Source organism: Blennius ocellaris, assembly GCF_963422515.1.
Source record: "Blennius ocellaris genome assembly, chromosome: 19".
Taxonomy (NCBI): Eukaryota; Metazoa; Chordata; class Actinopteri; order Blenniiformes; family Blenniidae; genus Blennius; species Blennius ocellaris.
The window spans coordinates 9,330,461-9,355,552 of record NC_137668.1 but is presented as its reverse complement, the minus strand read 5'-3'; the positions used below and the strand labels follow the sequence as shown (position 1 = coordinate 9,355,552).

Below are 25,092 nucleotides of genomic sequence, written 5' to 3'. Positions count from 1 at the left end.
GGGTGGTGGTCGCAGCCGGAGGCAGCAGCGGTTGAACCCGGGGGGAGGTGATTTCTGCTGGGGCGAGCCGGCCGAATGGCGGACCGAGAGGCGTCGCCGATCCCGCTGGAGATCCGAGCCCGGCTGGCGGAGCTGGAGCTGGAGCTGTCAGAGGGTAAGGATTCGCGGGGAGGAGGAGGAGGGGGGGAACAGAGGAGAAGCCTCGTCTCCTGCTTCTCCTCCTCCTCCTCTTCCTCTTCCTCCTCTTTCCCCCCTCGTTATCACGTTATCTCATCACCATCACCATCCACACCGGGAGTCTTCCACTAACGGAATCTAAGCGTTCATTCCTGCGCCCCCCCCCCCCCCCCCCCTCCTCCTCCCCCCCTCCCGCTCCTCCCATCCAGATGTTTGTCAGCCGGCCTGGGCAGCTGAGTGTAGCTGACAGAGGATGAGGGCAGAGCGGGGGGAGCCCGCTGCGGGACGCGGCCGCCGCCGCCGCTCTTTGTCTCCGCCCGCCGCTGCGTCCCCGGTGTCAATAAACAAGCTGTCCGGGACCGGGCGCGCGATCGCGGGTCCGAAACCGCTGTTTGACCTTGAGACGTTGACACAGCCCAGCCGAGCCTACCTGTGCACGCGCGGCGTGTTTAGTGTGTGTGTGTGTGTGTGTTTGGTTTAATCATGGCATTGCGATGCAACGCTTGCGTGACAGAGCTGCACGTGAGGGGCAGTTAGGGGGCTTTTGATGCCCACATTTCCTGCACCCCTCCTCTCCCTCTCCCCCTCCCTCTCTCCCTCTCTCTCTCTCTGTCACTGTGTTTTCAGGCCTGCAGAGCAGCTGAGGAAGAGGAGGAGGTGGATGAGGAGGATGCTTGGGAGTATTTCTCCCCCCCCCCTCTTTTTCACACAGATACAACAAACACTCCCCTCTCTGTCTCTCCATTCAATCACAGCAAACCCACCCAGGCTCCATCTCCCGCCTTATATAATGGAGGTGGGCATATTTAATTCATCCCGGCCGGCGTTGAGCGGCTCAGGTGCTGGATGCGAGCCGCCCTGTTGCCTGAGACGAGCCCGCCGAGGCTCAGATTGGAGCGACTGCAGTCGTGTCTGCGCCGGGCCTGTGCAGCAAAGGGTGATGCTGCGAGGCTCGGAGGAGGATGCACCTGCAGTGGTGGTTGCTGCTTGTCACGGCCTCTTGTTTCGGGGTGGAGGGTGGAGGGTGAGGGGGGGTGTCAATAAATTCTTGGTTTGCGAACGCTGAATAATTTAGCAGAAAAAAGGGTCACATTCACCAGCGCCGGCCATCAGGAAGCTGCGGAGGCCGGCAGTGGCCTTTGAAAACCTCTAAATTGGCTTGTGTTTCTCTCGTCAGCCTCGTCATTCATAAAAGCCTGTTTTATCCCACTGCAGTGACACACACACACACACACTTGTGCGCACACACACTGAGGTAAAACTGTGGCAGCTGCAGGCCGACTGGAGCTCCTAATCCAGCCGAGAGTGTTTATCAGAGCAGAACCTGCTGCTGGCAGATGTTATTAATGATGGAGGCGGCAGGAGGAAGAGGGAGAGACGTGATGGACAGTGTGACAGCCGTGGGTGTGTGTGTGTGTGTGTGTGGGACTGGCAGGGTTATCTGTGGATCACAGCTGGATGAAGTCTGACAGGACCCTTGATGGACGTGTCTCACCTGTGGGGGAGCGTTGGGGGTTTTCATGCGTGCGGTCGTTACAGAAGGACAACGTGGAGCGAAGCAGATCACCGCATTAAAAAGGGGGGCATCTTTTTGAGGCCTCGAACTGGATGTTTCCCCATTTTTATCTTAATTTTGATGATTAACCAAGTCCGTTATTGATTGCTTGCCCTTTAGTTTATATGGCAATACAAACACATTTTTCATTTTAATGTCACCTTTTAATGCAAAACCCCACATGTACTTGTTCCACGGTCACAAACTTGTAGCTGCTGTCTCCCTCTTGGCGTTAAAGCGACAGTATGTACCATCTGAGCAGTCCCAATATTGTGTGTTAGGTGGCAGTAATGAGTCTTTCATTCCCAGCTTTTTTAATTTAAATTCCTGTCGGAATTTGAGAGGTCCGTTGAGAAGTTCGTGCTCGAGACCCTGACGTGTTTACGATTCAACGTACCGGGTCAGGCTGGCGCCAGATGCTTTGCTTGCTCAAACCACAGTATCCATATGTACATGGACGTCAATGCAACGACGTCACGGCTGTTAACTTTAACTGGCTTATTTTTTTTAGAAAGTCTCTCCCTCATGTTTTCTTGACAGTTTTTTTTCTGGTTGAAAACTGGTAGATAACCATCGTGTCTTTTGTTGGCCCTTCTGTACCTGATAAAAGATGACTCTGGACTATTATGGTTCTTACCTCTGGCTGGATGAAACTCTTGGTAGATATTCATCTATTCTTTATTTGGGCTTTCCCTGTGACTGGTTAAATCTGGTAGATTGTTATCCTGTCCTTTGTTGGTCTTTAACAGGACCTCATCCAATCTGGTTATGCTAGCTATCATAACTCTACACCGGCTTTGCTTCTGGCTGGTTGAGTCCGTTTTTTTTAATTCTCCTCGGTCTAATTTAATCTGGTAGAGGATGGTTTCGTGCTTTTCTGGGGGCTTCAACAGGCTGATTAAATGTGATTCCGGTTGACCTTTACCAATGGCTTGTTGAACCTGGTAGACGTTCATCTCGTCTTTATTTGGGCTTTTCCTGATTCAACGATCTATCTTGACTCTTGCTGGCGTTTGGATGTCTCCGCCCAAATCTGTTGAATATCTGTCTTTTCATCTGGTCTTTTTTTCAGGTACTTTCCCTGTGCTGGCTCCGTACCCATTTTGACTCTTATTAGCATTTGCCAGCGGCTGCTTGTAAGTTGATCATGAAAAATATTGGAATGAGCCTGAAAAGCTTTCTCGACATTTCTGAATAGACATTTCTCATTGATTCCTCACTTATCTGCCCTGTTTGTTTTAAACTCGTCAGGAAGAATGACATTTTAAAGCATCACACACACACACACGCTCAGAAGCCATCATCAAAACGGATTATTGTTGGAACACCAACAGTGAAAAGTGAATTTGTGGAAAAATAACAACGTGGGAACCACGTCCTATTGCACATAGTAAAATCGCTCCATTGAAGGAGCTCAAACCTGCTTCAGTCGTACAAAAAAAGGAGAGCTTCTTTGTAAAACTCGACTGCTGGCAGGGAAACGAAATGAGCACTCTGAAGGATTAACAACGTTTTCAACCCGCCTCGTCCTCTCCTTCCAAACAAACCCGGTCTGAGGACATGAAGCCGTCACTGTTATTAAGAATCGCAGTGACGAGCCCCGGGCTACAATTTCCTGTCAGATTTGATGGGTAGAGCTGCGGGATGAAACTTTTATTTGCTGTCTTTGAGAAGACGATCCGGCGCTCCACCTGTTTATTAGATAAACTCGGCAATCAGCTGAGCTCTGGCAGATAAGCCTCTCTGCGGCTGAATCGCATCATCTCGGCTGCGTTGCCGTGACCTCGAGGCACTAATGCGCCGCTCGCTCCGGCCTTTAACCAGGGCTTTTTATGCTGAGCCACTTGCAGACAGGACTGACCGAGCTGTCCTCGAACTGGTCGGGGGAAAATCTGAAAGCAAGGCAGTCGGACCAGGAGCTTTTAGAACGCCACCAAGAAACGGATTGAGGCGTCTTGCAGACTCAGAGGGAACCACGAAAACCTACTTGTGAGGCTCTACCCTTTGAGAATGTTGTTATGTCTTGCCAAGAACAGGGCAAAGCAGGGCCTATATGATACAGGGGTGTTTGGAATGAATGTATCTCGTCACGGCAGAACAAAATACCACAAAGATACTTCCGGGTTTTTGTGTGCGAGGAGATGGACAATAACAACAATGGCGGCCTCCAGAGTGCCATGACTTCCAGTCAATGTTCTCTTGGGTCTTGGTGGTTTTAATAGTTGATAGTCACCCGGAATAGCGATCCAATTTTGTCGTCTGTCCATACGAAGGTCTGCGTACTTTGACCATTGTCAATGTCTGTGCATGCATGTGTGTGTGATTTAATTGCAAAAAACAACCAACAGCGCGAACTTCTGAAACAAAAACGCAAAATGTATATGTTTACAGTTGGAACGTCGTCGCATAAACGTTGCCTTGGTTCTCATAGAGTCAAGAAAGACCACTCTCTTGACTTCTGGTGGTCTTTGCCCATGTTGGATTGAAACTTGCTCAACATGTATGAATGCAACTTCCGAGCTGTATCTTCAGCTGTTTTCAGCCCATAAATGTAAGTTTTTTTCCGCAACGATTTTGGCTTTAATATATAACCAAGCATGAACTACCTCAGTTTCTCGATGTTCCTCATTAGTGTTGCAGCCCTAGATTCTCTCTGTGCATACATAAAACCACAATGGCAGTGTGCGTCTATGGCCTGAAGCAGTGCATTTCAGGTCAGCCTTTGCCTCTCTCTTGCGTCTGCAGTGCCTCACTGCAAAAGAAAAAAAAAAAATTGAAAAAATCACCGCTAATCATAAATAATCAATGTTTATTTACACTATGTTGATTAAGCCTAATGGATGAATGTATGGAGTGGCTGACTGCAGAGTGTAGCTGGTGAAGATTGGCCAGTTGAAATGAATGACTGTCGAATGTTCAGCTTGAAAAATTGTGATAGAACAAGACAACATTTTGAAACTGCGAGATTCAATTGGCGTTTCGTGGCAGCGATTAGTTGTGGTATAAAGTTAATCCTGAGTGAGGCTTTGACAGGTAAATATTATACACCTGCTTCGACAGTCGAGTATATATGTTCCTCCACCTGTATTTTAGTTACTCAGTACACCATCTTGTGGTTTAAACTGGTAATGTTTTATCCCCCGTACTTCCGCTACTCCGAGTTGATTCAAAGTCAAGGGTCATTTTCTTGACTCATGTTGGTATTTTCCAGCGGCCATTGGAACTAATGCGTCTACTGTGATTCGACCTCGCACGTAACTGGCGGCGCCTTTTATTACGCTTGATTATAGCAGGCTAAAGCTGAATGCTGCAACTTTTCAAAACGTGCACGCTTTACTTCACTCAGTCCAACGAAAGAGGCTAAAGTTCTCAGACGTGTGATTTGGGATTTTAAAAAAAAGTAACTTCCGAGACTGATTAACAAACTTAATTGTGACAAATCCAGTTGCTTTGAGGTGTTTCGTTTTTTTCGGTCGAGCTAAATGAGAGTGACGAAAAGCCGCACGTGCTTCCTGTTTTATACAAACCGGGTGACAGCTCGGCGAGCGGCTGCGTCGGCGTGCCGCCAGAACAGAAGCGACTGTCACTCATTTTTCGCTGTCGCAGCCTGTTGGGAATGACGTGCGTCTCCCATCACGCGCCAAGCCGAGCCTTGCGGCGAGCACAGGGAGACCGTGGGCCGGCGCCGTGGGCGCGTTGTGTAATTCTGACCACCGCCGGCTCCGGATCAGAATAGCGGATCCGCTGAAACGCTGCATTTCGATCCGCTCGCGGAACAGTCGAGATATTTTTAAAAGACGTCTGTGTCGACTTCCACGTGGGGGCGAGGTGACGGAGGCGTCGCCGGATTCAACCCCAGCGGGAAAAGTTCACCACAATCGGAACGAGTGCGACAAAAGCGCTGACTCATTGTCGTCGTTTGGGGTTTGGTTTGCTCCAAATTCAGCTGTTGGCATCAAATTAGTCAGCTTCTGATTCTCTGAACTGTTAACTCACAAACTGGAGCAGATTTGTTCGTTTGATTCTCACAGTCATCGTGTCTGGGCCTCTTAAGTGCTTATATAACCAGGGTGTACCTGAACGCCTCATGTGGAGCCCAGATGGAGAATTACAGGGTTCATTTTAAATGTGGCTCAGCAAAACAAACATTTGTCAGCGCTAAAACTGTCTGTTTGTTTCCTAAAAGGTTTTTTTTTTTTTTTTCTTCCCCCTGTCAAGTTTTCGTAACTGAAAATGTGATGTTTTTAAATTGAATCGCACGTTTAATCTTGATTTTGAAGGCGTCAAATCTGAACGGTTTCATTAATAGAGGTGTACATTGCCTTCCTATGGATTAGATTAGATGGATGATGGATGTCTTCATTCAAAGGAGCTTTTTTTGGATCAGACCTTTTAAGAACTAACGAGTCGTTTTTGCTGAAATATCTGGCAAAAGTCCATTACTCCTTTTCGAGGCTCAAGCTGGCAGGTTTTATCAGCTCGTGAGCCTGTTTATCTGTAGTTTTACATTTAATCTACAACTTTTCCAAACTGCAAATAACTGATGGCTAACTGTCCCTGAACGCCTCCCCACAATATCTTATCACTGAAAACCTAAATAATCTAAACCGAGGTTGAGAACTTTTTTTTAATAACCTCTCCGAAACCTTATTATCTCAACCTGTCTCTAAAGTTTTAGATAACCATTATCCACAATTGTCATTAAATGCCTCTCCCAAAACCTGTAGAAATCACGAATAACTGACGGTTCTTAAACATCTCGGAAACATTGTTGAAAATCCCCAGTGGTCCCTGAACGCCTCAGTGATTCACGGTGAGAGCTGTCTCACCAAAACAGTCTCAATCACAAACAGCCTTGGACGCTTTCTCCAAAATCATAAAAAAAAACACAGAAATCCCATGTTTACGGCTGTCTTTGAACGCCTCTCCAAAGGTGTCACCGTGAAGGTAAAACTGATTTCCTCCAGGGTTTTTTTTTTTTCTCCCCCCCCCCCCCCAGCTCCCGTGCTGACAGTTTAACCTTTTAATTATCAGCGAGTGAAGAAGCGGCGTGGAGGAGGAGAGAGGTGTCACTGCTGCTGGAAACACTCCGTGGATCAGACTGAAAATTGAGTCTAATCCTGCTAATTGATGAACACTTAAGGCCACTTATTGAAGACGTGCATTTGCTGATTTTAGCTCCACAAAGAGAAATACCCCCACCCACCCCCATCACATTTGTGTTTTTCAACCATTTTCACTGTTTATCCAGGTCGGATTAATTGGAAGAATGCCGCACCTGTGGGGGGGGGTTTAGTCAAAATCAGGTTTCTGCAGGTAATGAAAACACAGTCATCAATGTGTTACCATCGATTCCGTCGCAGACTAACCTAATTTTTGGCAAACAAACAACAGCAATTTTTACATATTTCGAAAGTAGTTCCAGAGCTAAATGTTGACGGTAGAAGCTGCATGTGCCGAGCTGCAAGTGAGAAATTGACAGTCTGACAGGTCTGAACAGTCATTTAAACACATTTTCTTTAAAACAGAAGCGTTGCATATTTTTTGCGTTTTTCCACTGGAGTTTGCAGTGTCTTCTCTGACGAACAGGCCCGACGCCGTCAGCTCCAGCCGACGTTCTCTTCATTGTTTCACTTTGTTTTTTTGATTCGTGGCCTCCTGACCCACTGCTCCGATGGGGACCCCCCCTCCTCCCCCTGGATCTCCAGTTTTTTTTTCCACGCCACTGTGAACTCGGCATTCAAGGCTGCGAACCCAACCGTGTGCAGACACTCTACATATGCACGCGGGGGGGGGGGGGGGGGGGGGGGGGGGGGCAGTGTACATGCAACACGTGTCCAGATAATACAGTGACTGCAAGAGTGAGCGTGCACACGCACATGAGTACAGTATAGCTGTATGCATATGAATCGCTTTGGATATATTTGCATGCATGCATATTTATGCGTGTGTGTGCATATACTATATACAATGCATAGACATGCTTGTTTGACAATGCATGTGTGTGTGTGTGTGTGTGTGTGTGTGTGTGTGTGTGTGTGTGTGTGTGTGTGTAGTTTGTTCATGTGGCCCTTCCAGTCGCAGGTCCAGAGGACGCTAAGCCGCCCACACGGGTCCCTGCATGTGAGTGTGACAGCCCAAGGTCCCCAAAGCATGACGCATGCTTCAGCCCTCCTTGTGTGTGTGTGTGTGTGTGTGTGTGTGTGTGTGTGTGTGTGTGTGTGTGTGTGTGTGTGTGTGTGTGTGTGTGTGTGTGTGTGTGTGTGTGTGTGTGTGTGCCTGCTGGAGGTAGATTTGGTTACCATGGTGGCTTTGTGGGTGGACTGGCTGTTTACGATGATGCGATAAGAAAGACAGCGGCACAAGCGAGGAGGGGAGACGATCTGAACGCCGAGGATGGCGGGGCGGCGAAGGGGAGGGGGGGGGTCCCGCCACATCTGGATGGCAGCTGTCGGCGGGCAGCGCCGTGCACCGTATCGCGTCTCCATACTCGCCCTTTTACTGCGTTTCACCCACCTTCATGTTAGAAAGATGAAACTCTTCTTTCATGTTTCATCGGCGTCTCGCCGCTTCTGTTTCACTTCAGATTTTCCCCAAAAAAATGTTTGCAGCGAGCTCCATTTCTGTCACGTTTTTTTTGTAACTTAAACACACCACCCACTCACATCTGTGGAATGTAGGATGTGGCCCGCTCCTCTTAAAAAGTCTCATGATGTTATTAAAAAATGAGGTGAGGAGGGGGAGAGGGGGTCACAGTGGCGCCTCACCTCAAAGAAGAATAAATAAATGACCAGATTTGTGCTCAAATTCTTTGCAAACACCACAAAAGTTTTCAAGTTTGCGCTCAAAAGTGTTTTCTTTATTTTCAGCAGGTGATACATTTCAGTTTTATCTTCCCTTGGAGACAAAGAGCGGCTTCTCCACAATCTCTCTTTTTTTCTTTTTCTTTCTAAAAGCAGAGCGGTGAGTCAGAGCTGCAGGGCATTGTGGGAAATGTAGGAAATGACTAACTGCTGCTGAAGTGACAAAAGTGCAGGTTGAGGCCAAATCTGCTGGTGAGAAATGTTGATGGAAAACCTCCAGATGACTCACGGGATGGATTAATGACAGCAGCCTGGAGATTTTCAGTGGGTTTTTTTTATTTATTTTTTTTAATGTCACATGATTCTTCTTCTCCTCGTCAAACAAGCTGGAACAAACTGTTCAGAGCGCCAAACACCCAAACACCACGTCCACACCCGGAGACGCTGCTCGCTTTTTAGACAAATATTTGTGGAAAGGAATATTTCTTCAGTGCTTTTTGTGGCGTTATTTGTAAATTAAAAGATAATGGGATTGCTTCAAGCTGAAGAAAACTAAAAGTGATCATTCATTTTGATCTCGTTGAAATTTTTTACAGGTATAAATCTTGTTTCTCGTTATGTTTAGTTTGACTTTCAATTCAAATTTGTGCTATTTATTTGCTTTGATTCCTTTTTATTTGAGTATTTATACAATTCTGTTTACATGTTATGTTTGGTGTTTAATTCTTTGACATATTGTTTTATCCTACCTTGACTAAATTAAAGTATTAATTGTTTTATCAACATTTTCTAACTGGAATAATTACATTTCTATTAAATTGATTTAAATTATTTTATTAAATTACATTTTTTTTTTCATTTATAACTACTTTTAATTGATCAAAACAGTCTATACATCAGACTTTTGTATATATTTATTTTACTGCTCTTTTCCTTGTTTTTTATTGCAATCCGTAATAAATTTTAGATGATAATATTACCGTTAATTTCTTATAACAAAAGTGATTTAAACACGGTTTATAGTTTAGCATTAATGTGTAAAGTCCTCTTCTTTTCAAATTGAAGATTAGATAAAAACATATTTTATTGATGCTTCATTATTAGACTTTTCAGATGAATTTCTGAGAGAATTCGACTTATTATTTTGTTTCAGTTTTTACGCGTGTTATTTTTTTAAAAAATATTTGAATTTATCATGTCGGCAACATTCAGATATTTTGTGGTCGGAATAAAAAAACAACTAAAGTTGCAAACTATCATTGGGAATTAAATGTATTTAAGTTTAAAGCTGCTTCATATGTCATCGGTTTGTGCAGAAAATAGTTACACGTGCAGCTGTCGGTTGTCACTCAGCTCTGTACTGAACCAGCCCGGTGAGGAGGAGGAAGAGGAGGAGGGAGGAAGAAGAGGAGGAGGTGGAGGGAGGAAGAAGAGGAGGAGGAGGAGGGAGGAAGAAGAGGAGGAGGAGGAGGGAGGAAGAAGAGGAGGAGGAGAAGGGAGGAAGAAAAGGAGGAGGAGGAGGGAGGAAGAAGAGGAGGAGGAGAAGGGAGGAAGAGGAGTAGCAGGTTCTGAGAGAGGGAGAGGGAAGAAGGGGGAAAGTAACTCGACTGCCAATACAAGCTGGTATCTCACACATACACACACACACACACACACACACACACACACACACACACACACTGGCAGGTATCATTGGCCCACTTCTCACATTTGAGGCTCCAAATCCAAGATGGCCGTCGAAGGCCTTCTTCAAGAGAGAGAGCCGTTGCTAGGCAACTCCCTCCCTGCTCTGCTGCGCTGCGAGTGGAAGATGGCGTCTCCCAACGGGCCGTACGCTCAAATGTGTGTGTGTGTGAGTTTGTGAGAGGAGAGGAGAGGAAGAACAGGAATGTTGATCCGCGGCGGTCCGTCAGAGAAGAGAAGGCGAGAACACGTCTGCACACACGAAGACGGTCCACATGTTAGAATCCCGGCTGGAGGTCCTCCAGCAGAGTTTTAATAGTGTTGAACAGGGCGGGATGTTCTTTCACAGCATCCGGAATCATCTTTCCACGCTTTCGTTTTAAATGATGGCTTCAATTGCAATTCCTTTCGAATCTAGAATTGTGAATTAGAATTGATTTGCCGTAAATGTGAATGCAAAGTTAAGAATCGCGTCAGACGATTCAAGAGAAACAAAACAATGAGACATTAATTCATCGTCCTCAGTGTTCCTATTTATTTTAAATCTTACTGTTATGTTAATCTAATCTATTATTTGTGATAGAATCTCTAGCGTAATGCAGTAGTTTTTTTTTTTTAATACTTTGACACCCCCCCCCCTGCCCGCAGGAGAAAGATGTGAATGTGTGGGACTACTTTCAGCGGCGTATTAATCCCCTGCTGCAGGTTGGCTTCAGGTGGATGGAGTCCAAATGAAAAGCAGCGTGTCACATGTAATGACAGATCTCGTCACCAGTGAGCCCCATGGGAGGCACACATGAAACCGCAGCTGGTTTTTTTTTTTTTGTCTTTTCTTGTTGTTGTTGTTTTCCTTACTGTTTCGACAACAAGAAACACAGCGCATCGCATTTATCTTTCCACAACACGCCCGTCAGGCGACAAACAAACGTGGGCATGCGGCTATCGGCCCCCCCCCCGTACTCTGTAATTCTCTTCTTGCGTTTAACTGAAGCTGCTCTCTCATCTGAAAGAAGCGACATTATTACACCTGAGTGACGACTCGCCGCTCCTCCGTTTGCCAAAACATGAACTCAGCTGTCTGCACACAGATTGCTTTTTTTTTTTTTTGCTTTCCTTGTGTGTGTGTGTGTGTGTGTGTGTGTGAGTGTGTGTTGTTGGCGAGCCTGACTGGAGGGCACAATAACAGCTCCGCACCGAAGCATAGAAACCAGTTATGACACATTGTCTTCTCTAAAAAAAAAAAAAAAAAATACAGTTTTCTCAAAGTGTCACCTCCTGCTTGTGGACATGACACACATCTCTACTGCCGTTAAACGTGTGTGTGTGTGTGTGAGTGTGTGTGTGTGGCCTCTTTAAAGATTTATTTCTGCATCACACCGTAATTGAACCCTTTTTGAAAAGGGGGCGCTAGAGCGCTCTATGGGGGCCATGTTTGCCATTCAAAATGGCCGCACGGTGCGACATGTTCACAAAGACACTGTTTTTTTATGCGGAATTAATTTTTTTTTATAGCATTTAATACTGCAGCGGTTCTTCTGCCCTTGTTACCTGGGAAACTGTCTCTATATTTTCCTTTTGGAGGCTCGGGTTTTTTTTTAGTAAATTTGTTCCCCCACATTGTGTTTGAGTTTCAGTGAGTCTGAAAAATAGGTTTGAATAAAATACAGTTTATTTTTGCAGGATTTCTACTTTTTTCGTCTACAAGTTTGTTTGTTTTTTTCTTTTTTCTGAGGAATTGACCTCCTTCTACGTTAGGAATACTGAGCAGCTTTGTGATTTGAAAGTAGTTTGTAGCAGAAATGACCAGGGTGAATAGTTATACTGCACACTGTGTGAGTAAATAGACAATGACAGCAAAGTTTGTCTCCAGTGTCATAATGTCTGCTGTTCAACACTGCCACCTCCTGGCCTGCCATGTTAACTACATCGTTTTCAAGCGTTTCTGAGGTTTCTGTGTAAACGGACATGGTTTTCAAAACGTCGTCATGTGAATGCGAAACTTTTCTGAAACGAAAATGCAGTCAGTGGTGTAAACACGGCCTGAGGAAACCACCCACTGGTTTTTTTTTTTAATTAAGTGTTTGCCTTCATTGAGATATTTCTGCAATTCAAAGACGTCCTGTTGCTGTCCAGTTGTATTGGAGTTTGGAAAGCTATGCCTTTTTTTGTTTTGGTTTGTTGAATGGTAACCAATAGTAATGAGATCAAGCCCCGCCTCCATTGGGTCAGTATTGGTTTTTCTTTGGGGCCGTTGCGTCTCATACAGTGACACCTCGTGGTTTCACTTTTTTTTTTTTTTTTTTAATTAGTTGCATGAGCAACCAAGCAAATCAAAACACTTGTATAGTCCTGGAATTATGGTCACAGGAAAGCTCAAGATCAACTCAAGGAACTAGATTTCGCAGTGTTTCGAGCCTTGTTGTAACTCCAAAAAAAAAAAAAAAAATCAGCTTTGAGAAAGTTGAATATGTGTTCCAACAAGGCAAGGGTGACTTCTTCTTGTATTTTCACTATTTTCACTCCTCGATATCTTTTAAAAAACGTGATGTTGGCATCAGAATGTTCTGTAACTGGACCGAAGAAGTCTTTTCATTTTCTGGTCCAGATACTTCAGAAGTGGCAATTTTGTAAATCCATAATGGAGCCAAATTGACATTCACCTTGAAAGCAAGGCGCCGTCGCCGCCGGTTCTCCGGGGCGAGGAGCCGAGAGAAGTATCCCATGCATGCTTTAAGTTTGTGGCGGCGCTCTCCTCCAAGCACGGACTCACTCAAAAGTGTCATCGCGACATTTCCCCACAGGTAAACGTCGCCTCCCGCCTATGGGAAAAGCTCCCAGCATTCAGTATTGCCAAGAGTTTTGTACGACGGCACCAGATTCCTTGGTGTTGTTACCGTATTTCCCAGACTATAAGTTCCATTTAAAAAAATTGTTTTCAGTTGTTTGCCAGGTCATTATCAGTGTGTCTCATAAAGTATATGTTTTTGGGTTTTGTTTTTTTTTTCCTTCTTCATTTTTTTAACAGATGAGACACAGGTGAAACTACAAAGACGCACCATAAAACATGCTAACAGACGCTGCGTCGTCGTTGTTGCAGGTGGCGGTTGCCGGTCGTGTTGTCAGGGTGAATTAAAGAGCTGCTTTTTTTTTTTTCTGTCATTGTTAAAAGATAACATGGAAGGCGCTGGGTTTTGTTTTTTCTTTTTTGTAGAACATGGTGTCATCGGTAAAAGCAGAGGTGGGAAATTAAAGGAGCCACATGATCCACCAGGACTGCTGTTTAGACTGATGTTAAATGGGTTTTGAGAGTTAAAGTACGCTCACCATCGTGATCCTACATTGAGAGATAAAAAAACAGTTGAGTTTATTTCACTGCTCCCGGTAATCCCCCCCCCCCACTAAGTTCTCACTGACCTCTCAGGGGGGGGGTCGGTCAGAGACGACCAGAGGGCTGCATGCGGCCGAACAACGCCCAGGTCTGCTGTAACGTGTCGTTACAAAGAGTTGAAAACACGACTAATGCCGCGGCAAACAACAAGCAACACACACACACACACACACACACACACACACACACACACACACACACACACACACACACACACACACACACACACACACACACAATCCGACCTTGAAAAGCCAGTGGAAACATCTGGTTCGGCTTCGTCCCACATCGTCTTGTTGTTTTCACTCTCCTTTTTCCTTTCATTATTCATCCCATTATTCATGTTGCGTTGTTTTATTTATGTTCTACATTCTTATCTTTAATTAACACCCCAGCACGGATTATTAAAAGACTGGGAGAGACACGGAGAGGCTGGGCGACAGGAGGCCACCATCTATCTTAAAAGAGACCCAAAAAGAATAACACTTTCCTTGTAATTGAGTTTTAGGAATAAATTAACCCCACCCCCCCAAAAAAAACGAAAAAACAAAATCAAATTGAAGATAGATCGGCCCAGACAGCCCGTCACCGGCTCTCTCACTCTCTTATCTATCTCTATTTGTTCACAGGGGACATCACTCAGAAGGGTTATGAGAAGAAGAGGTCCAAGCTGATCAGGGCATATGTGCCACGTGCTGGAGGTAATTTAGCAGCCTCTGACCGACCCCCCCCCCCCACTCCTCCTCCTCCACACACCCCGAGTCAGTTCAGGCACTACCGGGAGCATCGATCGGGCGTCGTAGCAGATGCAGCGGCGAGGACGCCGAACGTACACGCCATCGATTCAGTGCTCAGCCGCTACCGCCGCCATTAGCGAATGTAGGTTAGGGCTCCCCAGAGCTCAGCTTGGGCCTGCTCCTCTGTATCTGAGCGCGTTACAGCCACTGCCTACACACACTCACACACACACACACACATATATATATATATATATATATATATATACACACAGGGCCCTACAGGCTTCCTTGCATCCGTCACAGAATCCGGTTTATCCTCGTCGTTTATCACAGGCTTTTAGCAGTAATGGGTCACGGGGATGCTGAGAGATGCTCTGTCGGATAGAAGAGATGCAGTTACCACATTTTTTATGATTTTTTTTATTTTTATTTCCTCTTATTTTCCTGTTATTTTGTTGTTATTAAAACCAGAAAAATCTGATTTTTCTGCCGAATCCAATCATCTCCATGTTTGTGTTCCCTTTTCTTGGCGCTTCATCTACGGCTTGTGTCCAACGCATACGTGCACATGTGTGTTTGTGTATGTGTGTGTGTGTTTATATATATATCTGTGTGTGTGTGTGTGTGTGTCCGCCTGCTTGTCTGCTCGCCTCTTTAGGTATGGAGGGGCCCATGTCCCACAGGGCCCCACTCGGTCCGCCCTCTGCGGCCCGTTTCCACCGGCGGAGGACGTCCGGCACCAGAGACGAACGCTACCGATCCGGTAAGCACACACACACACACACACACCCACACACCCACACTTACACACAAGCACGGAGAGAATACAAACAAAACTTCACAATATATAAGAAGAAAGTGTGGAATTAAAGAAGCTGAACCTTTATAAGAAAATATACTAAGTAAAAAGTGAAATCGGCCACTCAATAAAAGGATTAAAAAGTGTGAACATTAAGGTTTTGAATAGTTAAGGAAAAACATTTTAGTTCAGAAAAAAATAAACCACACATATAAAATGTGTCTATTCATAGCATCTTTGTAAAATATTTAGACGGTAACTTATTTGAGAAAATGGCTTGCGACGTAAAATAAGATGGGAAAAAAGAAATCTGACAGAAAACACATCCCTCTTTGGAAAGTACTAAAAAATAGATAGAAATCATCATAATAATTATGTTAGAAAGAGAGAGAAAAAAACTATTTCTGGGACTGCAATCCAGAATTGATTCGAAAGTGAAGTCTAGAAAAGTGTCTATAATTTAAAAAAAAAAGAATGAACAGCTAGAAATGCATATAAATAATAATAATACTTAAAAAAAAAAAAGGGGGAATAAATTCCTATTATGCTTTTAAAAAAAAGGATTAAAGTTTCTCCTTATGTATTTAAAAAAAAATCTTTCAATTTCAAGCAAACAAACTTGGGAATTCATTAAAAAAAATAACCAAATTTAAGGATATACAAAGACATATGTGGGAAAAAGCTGAGAGTTTGTGATTGTTTAGCCTCGAAGATAAAACCGTGAACAAACACACCCAAACTGACAAGAACTTCAGCAGCCTTGAAAGTTTGCACTGTTTTCCCCCCTTTCTCATGTTCATGCCCCCCCCCTCATGTCTCCACCCCCCCCCTCATGCCCCCCCCCTGCTGTCCTCAGACGTCCACACCGAGGCGGTGCAGGCCGTGTTGGCGCGACACGTTGAGAGGAAGGTGGCAGTGCCCATGCCCTCCAAGAGACGCTCCCTAGTGGTGCAGACCTCCATGGATGCATACACGCCTCCAGGTGATGACGCACACACACACACACACACACACACACACACACACACACACACACACACACACACACACACACACACACACACACACACACACACACGGTTATCTCATCTGAGCCGGGTAGCACTAAGCCCAGAATATGACCTCGGGGGAGTCCGCATGTGCCCAGACAGGATTATATGGCCGTGCCAAGTCTGTCTGACAGAAAACTGCTCATCTCACCAAAATAAAACAAACTGCACATTTTGCACATTTCCGAGGCGTGCAAACCCACTGACTTCACTTGCAGTGAAAGATCGGTCCCAAGCAGCCTCCTGTACAATCGCAAAACGCTGAATCTTTGCAGGTTTTCTCTGTGTTTTTTCTTCTTCCACGGTGTGAGAGAAAAAAAAATCACACGAGCGTAGCGGAAACAGGAACACGGCTTTGACCTTTAACTCCAATCCGAGCCCGTCGGATTGAACGTAATCAGAGTTGATGGCATAATCTTTGGATGCTGATTGAACTCTAATGAAGGAAATGTAATAAGTTTTCTCGCCTGTAATTTGCCTTTTTGACCTTTGAAAAAAAAAACAAACCCCAGAGTCGCTGGTGTTGCTCCTGAAAATGGAAGCTTCCTCTTCACGCTGGAGTTTGTCGTTGCCCCGATACTCCCCAAGTTTTACATGATTAAGCCGTTCAAATGGGGGGTAAATTCAGTCTCGTCTGCAAAGTGCAGCCTGAAGCCAGCTCCAGCTAAATTGCTTCTCGTTCCTACGTGAGCTGACTAATTATTGACTTTTTTTTAGTCTTGCTTTGTCGCCTCGGCCTCTCAAAGGTCATGAAGCTTCAGCAGGGGGGAGGAAAAAGGCTGAGTCATGCTCGCAGGGCTTTCTTTTGAAATATTGTGTTACAGACTTGAATTGGACTGAAAACCCTCACATCTGTTAGTGATAATGGGATGTGGAGCCCGGGGGGGGGGGGGGGGGGGGCTATTGCACTAACGTGGGCCTATTGTCAAAGCACAATGGCTCGTGTGTGAATATTAACATATGTGTGTACGTAGAGTTGCACAGTTTTTTGTTTGCTTTTCCTTCAGAGATCCCTGCATACGTCGAAAGTTGTTATGCCCTCAAGTCTTGACTTGCAGGCTCACTTTTGTCACACTCGGTGATCTGATGCCTAACGTGAAGGCTTTAAAGCAAGGGGGGGTGTCAAACTCACTTTACTTCCGAGGGCCACATACAATTTAATTATATTTCATATAATTTGATCCCAGGTGTGTATTATTATAACAACGAGAACTCAAAATCTGTGTCTCCATTTTAGTGCGATAACGCATTAATATATCATTAAGACGTTCACATTTAATGAGCTATCCTTTTACAACACAGTACAAAACCTGAAATTTGAATAAAAGAACTGCAACTTCAACAATATTATGACTCGGTCCACCGTGTGCTTTACTCTTTGGAGATCACAGTGGTTTTTAATTATGCATTTTACAACTTTGTAGGCATGAAACATTCGGCCACATGGAGCTGGAACTCATACATGTTGTTGGTGAGTTCTTATTAGGGTCAGAATAACTAGAAATGAGCTTTAATGTAGATACACTACTCCAGAATAGTAATCCTGATCACCTGAACTGATTCACCACATAATCTGAACTAATGTGGGAAGAAGATCAATTCTATCTCGACGCGCCTATTAAATATACTGTCCTATTAAATATACTGTCCCATTAAATATACTGTCCTATTAAATATACTGTCCTATTAAATATACTGTCCCATTAAATATACTCGTTTTGTGGACCGATCTGGACTCTCCGATTGGCTGCAGGTGTGAAAACCCCTGCTTTAAAGACCAAAAGTCAGCCTGTCAGTCTAAACCATGGGCAACAAAATCCCACAGTATTGGCAAGAGGCTTAAAATCCACCCTGGAAAAAAACCAAAAACAAATCTGATTAAGATCAATCTATCTGGTTGAAAACAATCCAATTTTTGGTTCTTGTCATTATACACACACAAACTCAGATACACAGGCCTGCGCCAGACGTAGTGCCGCTATAAACAATGAACGTAAACACCCACACAAGCTCTCGGAGGAAAGGCTCCAGAAACTGGAGGCAGGAATCTCAGCGCATTCCTATTTAAGGTAGTGCAGATAAACAATACAAAACAGTAAACAATTCCATAGATAGTGTGATGATGAACAATACATTCTATATACAAAAGTAATACAAACAAGTGCTGCCTCAAATACTGTTTACATAATGTGTGTGTGTGTGTGTGTGTGTGTGTGTGTGTGTGTGTGTGTGTGTGTGGCGTGTGCGTGTGCGTGTGCGTGTGCGTGTGCGTGTGCGTGTGCGTGTGTGTATATGAAACCAAGTGTGACTTGGTTGTGTTTATGGAGGAAACAGAGGAGAAAGGAAATAGTTTGGTAACATAGAAAGGAGCAAAGAAAAAAGAATTGTGAAGTCATTAAATAAAATATATTCGACATTTGTCTCCAAGAGGAGGAATATTATTGGGTGAGAGGGAGAATATGAGAAAGTGTAGGTGTGTGAATGCGTATTTACATTTGTATATGTGTGTGTGTAGAAATTGTCTGATAATGTTACAGAAAACCGACACTAAAGATAAAAATAAACAGAATAATAGAATAAACAACATAATGAATGGATGATAAGTAAAACAAATTATATTATGAAATTCTTAAGCTAATTATCAAAAAAAAAAAAAAGTGAAATTATCCATTTTGTAGAAATTGAATGAGTTTGTTTTGGAACTGAGGTTCTATTGTCATAAATTCAGTTTAAATGGTTTCTGACCTGCGGCTCGTCACGCCGAACTACAAACGCAAAGAGAAAACTCCATTTTACGAAAACAGCACAGGAACCACTCACCTCTAGAAACTGTGTGAACGCTGCAGTGACTCGTATAACAGGAAGTGGAACAATAATCCGCGTGCAAGAAAATTAAGCAAATTCCACATTCTGGAAAACTCGGGCGGCAAGAGAAAGAGCAGTGTTGTTTGGACGCACAAATACATGAACACAATCGACTTCAGTGTTTGTATTTGTGGTAAATCGTCACATATAAGTTCACCTGACGTTGTGCATCCAGATACTGACATTGTGTATGAATGTTTTTTTTTAATCTGTCAACAAACAAACTCTTGTTGTCTTCAATGCCTTTCCGTATTGACGAATAACGGCGGCCACTGCCTCTCACCAGGCCTGTCCCCCCTGTGCTCAGACTCGTCGTCGGGCTCAGAGGAGGAGGCGGGGCCGGGCGACGACATGTCGGGCGTGGAGCACTGGATGGGTCGCCCGTCGCAGCTAGGCCCCGCCCACCTGGGCTCCACCTCCTCGTCCTCGTCGTCCACGCAGAGCGGCGGCAGCGGCAACGCCGGGCGGCTGGCCGACTCCCTGGCGCACACGCACCTCTCGCACCTGGCGCACGCGCACCTGGCGCACACGCACCTGGGCCAGTCGCACCACCTGTCGCAGTCGCACCACGGTGAGTCGGGGCGCGGCGGCGTGGGCTTGGTCCGCGCGCAACGGAAGTCCGAGTCATTTTCTACCTTAAAGGGGAAAAAAATAATTATAATAAAAAAATTATAATAAAAACATAAAAAAAAAAGAATTTTGAAAAAAATAAAAAAATAAAAATTCTAACAAAAAATTTATTAGAATTTAGAAAAAAAATTTATAATAAAAAAAATTGGAATAAAAAATAATATAATAATAATTAAATAATAATAATTAAAAAAAAATTATAAATAGAAAAAAATCTTTATTTTTCAGTGGAGACACAATGTATTTCTTCTCCATTGCAAATCCTCAAAAACAAATGTCCTCCTTTTAAGTGTGAAGTTTCATTCAAAACAAATTCTATTCTATTATTTTTGATATTCAAGTTGTTATAGGAAAAGTAGAAAAAAAAAAAAAAAGCATTTTATTAAATTGTTTTTGTTGTGTGAAAAATTGTTTTGATAATAGAAACAATAACATTTTCAACAGAAATTCTATATTTAAAATATATTCCGCTCTTGGGAAATAATTTATAATTAAATAAACTGCATGGTTGGATATACAGTATAAATTATAAATAAAAAAAAAAAATGTATTGTGGGACTTGCAGAAAAGTTTCCATAGAAATATTTTTTATTGCGTTAATATAATTTATTATTATTTCATTACGTAGGCATTATTTATTTGCCTAAGCTAGTGTATTATCCTCTAGTTTGTGTGCGCGAATTCTAAAAACGTAAGACGCATTTATTCATCTATCAAATGCTTTTCTTGTCTTCTTTATTCAAAGTAGGATAAATAGAAGCCACAATTAATCATATTACGTCATGAAATATTGAGAAGAATATATTGGTGAGATTGGATATTATGTTAGAACTGTGGATGAAGTCAGAATAAGTCACTATAATTCAGTTATTCATAATAACCACGCGTTATTCTCACGATAAGTCGTGTACAGTTGCGACCCTTTCGACGTACTATGATAATATATGAAATATGCAGTCTGCAGTCTTTTTGTTGTTGTTTTTTTCTCGGCGTTTTTCTCGCATTATGTTTGAGGCTTGACGTGTGTCGTGGCCCCCAGGTATCGGACACCTCTCTCTGAAGAGGAAGGGCGCGCTGAGCGTGGCGGAGAACGGCGGCTCTCTGCGGCGGTCCTGCGAGTTCGGCTCCGACATGCTGTGGCCTCCTCCGCTGGAGTCCGACGGTGAGTCCACGTCCGGAAACCACTTATTAACACGCGCAAAGTCTGGGAATGCATGCGTTGGGAATCGTGAGACAGAGCTCTGTATGTAGCTTCTACACCAGTGTTTTTCAACCTTTTTTGAGCCAAGGCACACATTTTTTGTTTGGAAAAATCTCAAGGTACACCGCCAACCGAAAATGTTACAATTTTAAACTCTGTAGCCTCTATTAACAATATAAAGTCATTCTCATCAATGCTTTATCAACAGGAATCAAATAAATACAGAAAAAAAGTATTTCCCAATTTATTTATTTTTAAATTTGTACTCACTCAGTGTGAAACCTGGACCTGATGGATGAAGAGCTGAGATCCTGGTTCACATTCTTCCTTTTCAAAAACGTCTCCATCACTGTCACTGACACAGTACTTTGATACAAGATGGGAGCAGCCGCAGGTGGTGGTGATTAACCAGACTGACGTCTTTCAGTTTCGATTTCACCAGCAAAGTTCTGTGCTGCCATCTATTGGCGAAGAGTATTTATACATGATAAAAAACATGTGAAATTTCCCACGGCACACCTGACTATATCTCGTGGAAACACCAGTGTGCCGCGGCACAGTGGTTGAAAAACACTGTTCTACACTATAAAGTCAATGAACAATTGAAACTACACCCTTTATCTTGGATTTAATGTGTCAATATAATGCAGGCAAAACCGGCTCCAATCCAATCCAGCCAAATACTGTACATACATTTTCGAATTTGTTTTTTTTTTAACCCTCAGATCGTCGCACGCAAACTCGCGTGCTCCTCACCGCCAAGCTGTCAGGGTTACTTTGTTTAAACATGTATAATGCAGCAGCTTTAGGAGACGTCTCTTTGGACATTTCGCTCCGTTTTTGCACCAGAAAGTGTCGTTCAAATTGGCCTCGTGTTGAGATTCATTGTTTGGATTTAGCAAATCCAATATCTTTCATGGATACGCCGCAACGCAACAACAAAATGTAGCTTTTAATTGGATGTTGTACTAGAATTTAAAAGGTTATCGCTGCGCTGTTTTGCTGGTTAAAATTCAATGAAGAGCTTATGTAATTTCACGAAGCACATGAGCAGAGTTAGACGAGATACTTGTTTTAGAATTCTTGATATTTTCTTGAGTTTGACCTCAGAAGCGAAGCAGCAAAAGTCACATTTCTACTGTAAAAGAATAAAAGCCACATTTCATCATTTTGTCAGATTCATTTACGAATTCATTAATTTTAGCAAATTTCATGTGTTCATAACAGGATATGTCAAGTACCGTATTTTCTGCCCTATAAGGCGCACCGGGTTATAAGGCGCACCTACATTGATTGACATAATTTACAACTTCATTCATATATAAGGCGCACTGCCCTATAAGGCGCATGGAATAGACCAGTGGTCGGCAACATTTATAGCTCAAAGCCATTAGGTTACATTTTCCTCTGATTCTAACACCCAGAGAGGTGCACACACTTTATTTTAATAGTCTACCTGCAGCCTATGCCAGGAGGACACTACACACAAAACCTTCTTCACTACTGGTTGACAACTTACAACTACCGGTAATAATAATAATAATAATAAACTAAACTACATGAACTAAGCAACAAAAACACAACACAACACAATTATTACCGACACCACAAACCAAATATAACCCCCAATAATTGCATTTAAAACACCACAAACAGCTGCAATGAATTATGGGAGTTTCTATCGGCTGCACTGAGGAGCTCAGGTTGAATTTGTCGCTGCAAGGCATGATGTCCCATCATGCCTTGCAGCGACAAATTCATGTTTTGTGTTGTTGGAGGTTATTGTGGCTCGTTGTTGGGCTTGGTGTTGTGTTGATTGTGTTTATGCTGTGTTTTTGTTCCCCAGTTTAGGGAGTAATTATTTCATCTAGTTTATTTTGGTTTGTTAGAATGTTGGTGTGCAACCATGAGTGATTAAGGTGTTGTGCGGAGTGTCGTCCGCTCTGAAGATCCGGTTGCAAAGTTAGAGTTGTCAAAATAAAAACTTCTGGTTGTTCAGCTGTCAAATAGCAGTCTTGAGTAGAACAATTGTCCATATATAAGGCGCACCGGGCTATAAGGCGCACTGGCAGCTTTTGAGAAAATTTGAGGTATTTAGGTGCGCCTTATAAGGCGGAAAATACGGTAAAACTATTTGATCGGCAGTTTCCAAAAATCCCCCTAAATGGTATTAAACTTGATCCAGTTTTTGTTCAGAGGATGTATTTGAAGGCTCTTATCTTATAAGCTGTTTATTTCTTTGAACTTTTCAAATTTTAGTTTTTAATTTAATTTGCTCTGTAATTTAAACGTCTTATCGACATTTAACTCGTTTTGAATGAATGGACCAAAAAAAAGAAAAAATCAAATAATAGTAAATCACATTGACTTCAAAATATCAGATGAAAAAAAAATGGAGCTGCTCTTGTTTGAAAGCGCAGCTTTCATGAGCGTTGAGACGCGTGTCAAACTTGACCCCTGACCTCTGACCCCCCCCCTCCTCCTCAGAGAACCACTCGGCCCCTCCGGACGTGACGGGATACTCGTCGGACTCGTCCCACTCCCACACGGAGCGCCACCACATGGCCAACATGGGGACCATCGCCAGGAACACGCAGAAGTACGGCAACGCGGAGCGCATGGAGACGGGCGACGGTAGGAGCGCCGGAGACCGCCGGAGTAAAAATAGCACCTCTTTAATCAGAACGTGAGCTCAAATTGGACCAGCGCCTCGGAGAGCCGGCCAATTACGCCGTCTGTGTTGATGTCAGTCCCCCCCGGATACGCCGTCTCCACTTTTTTTAGGACTTCCAAATTCGCTGACGGAGCAGCTTTTTTTTTCTCCCTGCATATTTCACAACTCACACAGAAATAAGAGACCCATACTCCAAAACACCACTGTATAATTTAGACAGTGGAGCTGTGGTTGACTTATTCGGGGGGGGGGTGGAGGAAAACACGAAATCTTTTAGTTTTCACAATTTAATCGAATTGTCTTGGAAACGCTAGATTATTGGAAATGGATCCTGGATGTGTGGAGTGAAGATCTAATATGGAATATGGAGGAAAAAAAACTCTTTAAGAGGAGGAATCGAAATTAAAATAAAGGAAATGAAACGTATTTAAGCTTGTTTTTTGGTATTTTTGGGTGTAAATAAGGTCGTTAGTAGAAACTGTAATGACAATGGTGCCGCTCTGATCTGACCTCACCTGTGACTCCCCGGAGTTTTGACCGTCTGTCCGTCTGTCGGTCTGCCGGTCGTGTCCCAGGCGTCCCCGTCAGCAGCCGCGTGTCGGCCAAGATCCAGCAGCTGGTGAACACGCTGAAGCAGCCGCGCCGACCCCCGCTACGAGAGTTCTTCGTGGACGACTTCGACGAGCTCCTCGAGGGTGAGAGACACCGACTTCTCTGTTTTTTCAGATGAGCCGCGTCGGCGATTCAACTTTTTTTTTTTTTTTATTTCTGTAGCGTGAACAAACACTTCAAAGCTACCAATGTAGCTTCTTCACTCTCCCCTCAGTGCAGCACTGTTATTAACAGGTAGTGCTAATTGATTCTGACGCATTTGAAAGTGTGATTACAGCTTCTTCTCAATTGCCACACCTTTTTTTTTTTTTTTTTTTTTTGGGGGCTCAATGTTTCCAAGCTGTTTTTTTTTGGTTTGTTTTGTTTCCCTTTCCGCACGCTGCCGCCGTTAACGAGTCCTTTTTCCCGCCTTCCAGTCCAGCAGCCGGATCCCAACCAGCCGCGGCCGGAGGGGGCGGAGATGATGCCGGTGCGAGGGGAGGCGCTGGGCGTGGTCACCAACTGGCCGCCGTCCCTGGAGGCGGCGCTGCAGCGCTGGGGGACCATCTCGCCCAAGGCCCCCTGCCTCACCAGCCTGGACACGGCGGGGAAGCCCCTCTACGTGCTCACATACGGTACCCCCGGCTCGCGCCTTTCAGACGGACAGGTTCTCGTCGCCAGGACCTTTTGTGTTTTCAATAAACTCCCTGAGTCCAGGAATCTAATCCCCCCCCTCCTTGGTTTTTATACACTCTTCTCGCCGTCGCACCTGTCCACCGGCCGCGCATTAGGCCCGCGCTTGCTTTTAAGTATAATCCGTCTGCTCTCCAGACGTCGATCGCTGCCTCTCCTGGCGGCTGAAAACCCTTAAATGTCACCACTTTCCACAGTTTTTTTTCCCTCTCTCATTTATCGACTTTATGTCCTCGAAATAGAA

The 25,092-nt window shown here is 44.0% G+C and overlaps 1 protein-coding gene across 1 annotated transcript in view; it reads left to right on the top strand.

Moving 5' to 3' along the window:
- Positions 1 to 39: 39 nt before the first annotated feature.
- The window catches only part of dip2ca (disco-interacting protein 2 homolog Ca), a 49,048-nt gene continuing 23,995 nt past the window's right edge, over positions 40 to 25,092 (top strand). Inside the window, exons 1-9 of the mRNA XM_080515011.1 lie at positions 40 to 154; positions 14,236 to 14,307; positions 15,005 to 15,109; positions 16,002 to 16,127; positions 19,346 to 19,630; positions 20,729 to 20,851; positions 23,378 to 23,524; positions 24,140 to 24,259; positions 24,593 to 24,790. Of these exons, the coding sequence (XP_080371137.1) occupies positions 76 to 154; positions 14,236 to 14,307; positions 15,005 to 15,109; positions 16,002 to 16,127; positions 19,346 to 19,630; positions 20,729 to 20,851; positions 23,378 to 23,524; positions 24,140 to 24,259; positions 24,593 to 24,790 (1,255 nt within the window). The 5' untranslated portion in view covers positions 40 to 75. The remainder of the gene's footprint in view (positions 155 to 14,235; positions 14,308 to 15,004; positions 15,110 to 16,001; positions 16,128 to 19,345; positions 19,631 to 20,728; positions 20,852 to 23,377; positions 23,525 to 24,139; positions 24,260 to 24,592; positions 24,791 to 25,092) is intronic.